Source organism: Lontra canadensis, unplaced genomic scaffold, assembly GCF_010015895.1.
Source record: "Lontra canadensis isolate GAN:19392208 unplaced genomic scaffold, GSC_riverotter_1.0 scaffold1, whole genome shotgun sequence".
Lineage (NCBI taxonomy): Eukaryota > Metazoa > Chordata > Mammalia > Carnivora > Mustelidae > Lontra > Lontra canadensis.
The window spans coordinates 124,653,393-124,659,392 of NW_022630995.1; the positions used below are offsets into that span (position 1 = coordinate 124,653,393).

General features: G+C 32.6%; 1 protein-coding gene across 3 annotated transcripts in view; it reads left to right on the top strand.

Annotated features, from left to right (window-relative positions):
• Positions 1–6,000, top strand: part of GRIA2 (glutamate ionotropic receptor AMPA type subunit 2) — a 153,597-nt gene that overhangs the window by 143,170 nt on the left and 4,427 nt on the right. For all 3 annotated transcript variants that reach the window (XM_032863056.1, XM_032863029.1, XM_032863037.1), the window contains exon 13: positions 5,956–6,000. This exon is cut by the window's right edge and continues 203 nt beyond it. In XM_032863056.1, the coding sequence (XP_032718947.1) occupies positions 5,956–6,000 (45 nt within the window). The remainder of the gene's footprint in view (positions 1–5,955) is intronic.

Sequence of the window (6,000 nt, forward strand, 5' to 3'; positions counted from 1 at the left end):
TTCCAGTGTATGCTAATGAATTTTTAAAATTCTGATCTCAAATAAGTGAATGTCACTCAGAAAACATACAAGCATTTCTTGTAGGGATTGAAGATTTGTTGACCAAAAAGAATAACAAGAATAAGACCCATGTGATTGATTGATTGATTGATTGATTTTTTGGCTAGTGGTTTCCAGGAACAGTTTGAATTTTGGCTGCCACTGGAAATGAAGCAATAGGCCATGCATGCTATGAGTTCCACAGGAAGGCTAAAAAGTCAGACAAAATGGTAAAATGGTAAAATGAAGGGCAATTATCCTTTGTCCCAAATGCAAATTTTTCTAGAATGTCAACCAAATGGACTAGGAAATAAGTTATTAATTCACAGTTTGACACTCAAATTTATTTATTTATTTTTTAGTAATCTCTACATCCAAGGTGGGGCTTACTCAAGACCCCAAGTCAAGAGTCAAATGCTTTTCTAACTGAACCATTTTGACACTCTAAAATATATATTCAGGATGTCTTAGGTCAAGTTCTTTGACTCACAGAATTACCTTCTTACTAGTTGTTATACTACTTCAAATGTTGTAGTTTTTCTGGGGAAAAAAAAAAAGAGTATGTCATGAAAATTATCTCTGTTCATGTTTGAAAGGAAAATGTCTAGAGATTACCACAGTGGAGAGCACAGCTCTAAAAACTCTAAATTCACTCCTGGTATAGAGTCACGTCAGCCATGTGGAAATTTCCACTTAGTGTGTTTGGAAATCATTTATAACTTCCATTCTGACAACAAATATTCTCTTGATATTTTGAGTAGGTATTTTGATATTTTACAGAAGTTAGTGGATAAATGAGATTTATTTTTTGAAAGTGAAATGTGTAAGAATAGTCTAGTAAAGAATATCTTCAAAGCAACACCTATGCTTCTATTTCTTGAGTAAATGTGTATGTTTCAGAAGGATAGTAAAAATTTCCTTTAATCATTTTTTTTTCCCTAAGGGAAAAGTGGCTTATTTAGCTTCTCCAGTCTGTTTAGTTTTTTGTTTGTTTGTTTTTTAAAGATTTTATCTATTTTAGAGACAGAGAAAGTGCAAACAGGGGGAGGGGCAGAGGAAGCAGAGAGAGAGAATCTCAAGCAGACTTCTCACCCAGTGGGAAGCCCAATGAGGGCTTTGATCCCTTGACCCTGCAATCATAACCTGAGCTGAAACAGAGTCTGACATGCAACTAATGGAGTTGCCCACATGCTCCTGGTCTATATAGTTTATATGGAGCTTTTCCCCAACAACACTAGATAGTGGCTGTATTTTCTAAATAGACATTAAAATTTCATGTGTTATTTTTGTGAAATATTAGTCAAATCAATATTCCTATTATGAATAGCAAACCATGGAAAGAGATTTGAGTAGCCATGTTCAAAGAGCTTTGGCTCCTTAAGAATCACAGGGTAGTTCAGAATGTTGTCCTGACCAAGCTATCATTTGTCTTCTCTTAACAAGACATCACTATCTCCTCATCAAAATGTGATAACAGTTGCCATCCTGAAGAAATCCATTTCCTTTATCATACTTCCTGAAAGAACCGCTATCCTTGATTTAACATTAAACTTAAAAATTACAGTCTTTCTTGGTTTAGCTGTAGTTGATATTTTTAACCAACTGAGCCACCCAGGCGTCCCTGTAGTTGATATTTTTAAAATATGTATATATTGAGGGCATTTAAATCTGGTGAGAAGCAGTACCTAGATTTTGGAGAGAGGTGGAAAGGGAGTTACGATGATTCCTAATAAAGGCTGAGATGGCCCTGGGAGATCAGAAACCAATGCCAGTCCTTCATTTTCCTTCAGCATTGGATCATTCTCTTTTCTTGGGACCAGTATTACAAATTATAAGAAAGTGTGTGGTTTATTTAAAAAGTCAGTATGATTGCCTGTGTTCTCTATTCTACTGTGGTAAAACACATTCAAATTTAGACAAATTAAGGAGGATGGTGATCATCACTGCCTGGTACTCATCTTCAAACTCCACACCCCGGGGCTAATTGAGTCAATTTGATAAGTATTTGACCTACATTTTTCAGATAATTGCCTAAATTTTCTGGATGCTTTTTCTGTAGAATAATATCTGTGATGTAAATGCTGAAGTACAGAATTTTAATAGGAAGCAATATTTATATATATTACCTTAGTTGAGTATATGGGATTTTATTAATTTGGAAAAAAATCCCCATTTTTCTTTTTAGTCTATAGTAAATATGTTCTATGAAATGACTTATTAAGAGGCTGGAGTAGTTAGGAAGTTCATATTGTGTTCTCCAGTATATCAGATAATCCATTAACTCACAAATTAGGTCAAACTAAACATTGTCACTTAAACTAACCTGGCAATAAAAATAACTATAATTTCTCATGCAGGATTTTGGATGGGAAGCCTAGGGAGAGATTCTCTTGGCCTTTAGATTGCTTTTTATCCTGGTTTCTTTTTCAGTTTTTGTGGTTCTGGAGAAGAATAGGCTTTATAGGCAAAATCTATTTATTTCTTTAGTTCAGACTAATAATTTTCCTGAAGTTGTCAATAAAAATTAAACACAGATCCTCTGAACTGTCTCTCAGTAAATATCTAGTCAGATTATTTCTATCTTTTTTTTTGAAGGCAATTAGAAAGTTCAAATCAAATGTCTTGAATGACGCTTTCAACAAAACAGTATTATACTGTTTGTGAATTACTCTCCTTGTGTACCTTTGACCAAATTTGTTCAAATAAATAGTTCTTGAACAGATACAGTTATGAAAACATTTCATTAGCTTTGTTAAGGAAGTAAACAGTAAACTAAGAACTAGGAGATGAATGAACCCATTGGAAAAATGTATGTATCTTTCAAAAATTCTGACTTGTAAAAAAATTACTTTTAGCTTTACGTGGTATCAGCAGATACTTTATAATTTAATTTTATTAATTTTATTAATTTAATTTACAATTTTAATTATATTAAGTTATAGGTTTTTATTAATCCACCATGATATCATAAAATCCTACTCAGTTGAAAAAATATGCCATATTATAATGCATTTGAAGCCTAAACAGAAAATTAACTGATTTAACTTAATAGAACTTACATGTCTAGATTACCATATCTGAACTTGCATTATTTTCCAAATGATTCAAAACTACAAACACAGAGATTGAGTAGCTCTGAGAAAACATTATACCTAGGGGTGCCTGGGTGGCTCAGGTGACTGAGCATCTACCTCTTGATTTCATCTCAGGAAATGATTTCAAGGCCATGAACTCAGGTTTGTGAGATTTATAATGCATAGAGCTCCATGTTCAGTGGGCAGTCTGCTTAAGATTCTCTCTCTCTACCCCTTTGCCCCTAACCTCACTTGCACTATCTCAAATAAATAAATTAATCCTTTTTAAAAAACCACTAATGCTTTTTGTATTTTAAAATCCTGTACTGCTTAGAAATAATATTTTATTCATACATTGAAAAATATCTTTAACAGGTAAGATTTTATGAATGAAACAGGAAATTTTTTCTCCACTTAATGAATATTATTTTTTACATATTTCAAGTTATTTAAATGTCCCTTCAGAAATTTAGTCTTTACAAATGAAAAAGAACTCTTGAGTAGAGAACAAACTCATGGTTACCATGTAGGTGGAATGGGTGAGACAGGTGAAGGGGATAAAGAGCACACTTATTATGAGGCTCACTGAGTAATGTATAGAATTTTTGAGTTGCTATATTATACACCTGAAACTAATATAACATGTTAATTATACTGGAATTAAAAAGAAAGTATGTTTGGAAAAACTTGAATATATAAATCTAAAAATAGTCTTTAAAGAGAAGTCACCTTTAGTTTAATTTCTATTTTTCCTTTCACATCATTGTTAATTTTTGTATTTTCCCTGAAGGGCATACATATTTATGAAGCATTTTATGAAATATAGTTATGTCCCCAAACTTATGTTTTGAACTTAGAATAATTGATATTTAATGAATGATTTGATACAATTATTCTATAATTTTGAACTCTTCTTTATCAGCATGTGATTTTTTTCCAAAACATTTTGATATTACCCATTTTTGTGGAAATTCATGTTACAAAAAGACCCTGAAGTTTTATGAGATTGCATGATATATAATCAAACTCAAGTAATGTAGCATCTTTTAATTTGGTAGAGACTATGAAGGGAGAATGTAAAAACAGTATAAGTATCTTCTACAGCAAAGATGCAGATAAACAAAGATGGTCTTCTTTCTAACCAATTCTCAGGGTATTCAGTTAGCATACATTAATTATGAATCTCTTACATCCAAGATGTGCTAGACACCATGAGGTTATGAAGATAAAGCTTCCCTAGTTGGGGACCTAGTGGAGTTTTCACTGTCATGAATGTACTGTCACAACAGAGAGGAAGCCTGATTTGTTAGGTAATTAAGTTTTAAATCTGTTTTCTCAAGAAAGGGTAGTGTTTAGAAATAGAAACAGATTTAAGAATGGTTTAGATAAATTATTAGATAATAAAAATATTATTAATAAGTAGGGAACTCATATAAGTTTAGGGTGAAATGTTTTTTTCAGGAGGACATCTGGGTCTTCTCACAGCACGGACCACTGGGCTGACATGGTCCACAGGCTGTCTCTATGAAGCAGTCACTATTCAGATGGAAGCAATGGGGAGGAGCACTTCTCACTATTACCTGAATTATAAACTTTGGTGATACAAGCTTGCCCCATACTTTATTTACACTCAACTCTAGATTTTCACTAAAATAGAGTACATGTTTGTGTGTGGGGTGTGTGTGTGTGTGTGTGTGTATGCATATGTATATGTCTATGTATACATATAGGTATGCATATATTTGCCCTAATTCTTAGGGCAGTATTCTATACAAATTTGGATCTACATTATGTTTGCTTATAATGAATTGATCTATCCTTGTTTTCTCTAAGATAAAGATTATATTTTTTTAAGTTCTTAGAATAAAAGCAAACAAAATCCCTCCAAATCTAATGACTCTTAAAAGTAAGTTTTCAATTTCACATTTCCATTTCAAGCTTCCTATGTTACAATAATAAAAGGGGTTATTCAGAGTCACCTTTTCAAGAGGGATTAAAATCGGTTGAGAAAATTGTGAACAGAAAAATAAGCAGATACTCAAATGCTATGAATTTCCAACTCTGTGCTCAGCTTTCTTTTTTGCTCTGATAAAGTATTAAGTAACTCTTCTGATGTCTGTCTTTGCTTTTGAGTCAATCAATCTTAAGATAAATATTCCCTCAATTATACTGCTGCAAGTAGCCCTTCTTTCTTTCCTGTCACTTATAAGAATGTTTTTTCCAGTATATATTGTAGTAAGTAGTATTTTAGTGTTTAAATATTCCAAATCAAATTTTCTGGCTTATTAAAGAAAAATTTTCATGCCCCAAGGATATTTCTTTGAAAAATAAGTGTTACTCTGGAAGCATTTGAGTCAGCATCTAAGAGGGGCTTCCAACATTATTTTTTAAATTCCTGAGATGACAGGCATTACATTAGGATCTTACCACTTATATGCCTGACCAAGTAACATTGCACACATTCCCCTTCTGCCTCTAATTAAGGATGAATCATTTAGGATTTTAGCAGTGAAGGTATTCTTTTGCTTGTCTCTTAACTTGAATTACTCCTAGAGGTAGTAAAGTGCAGTTTTCAACTTATTTTGGAGCATGAGTATTTCAGATTATTTCTTGGTTGTGTAGTAACTGGTTTATAGCTAAAATGTGTCACAACAAAACGACCTCTGAGGTCCTTATAAGTATAAGGGAAAAAAGATCTCTTTTTAAAGATGGAGACTTATCCGTATTCTAGGCCCTGTCTATAATGATTTTGAAAAGTACTGCTTTCTTCTGTATTTTGTTAAAAAAAAAAAACTTTTAGGATAGTCTCTTCACTCTACCTGGCACCTTACTTTTTCTACAGAGATCTAAAATTGCAGTGTTTGATAAAATGTGGACCTACATGAGA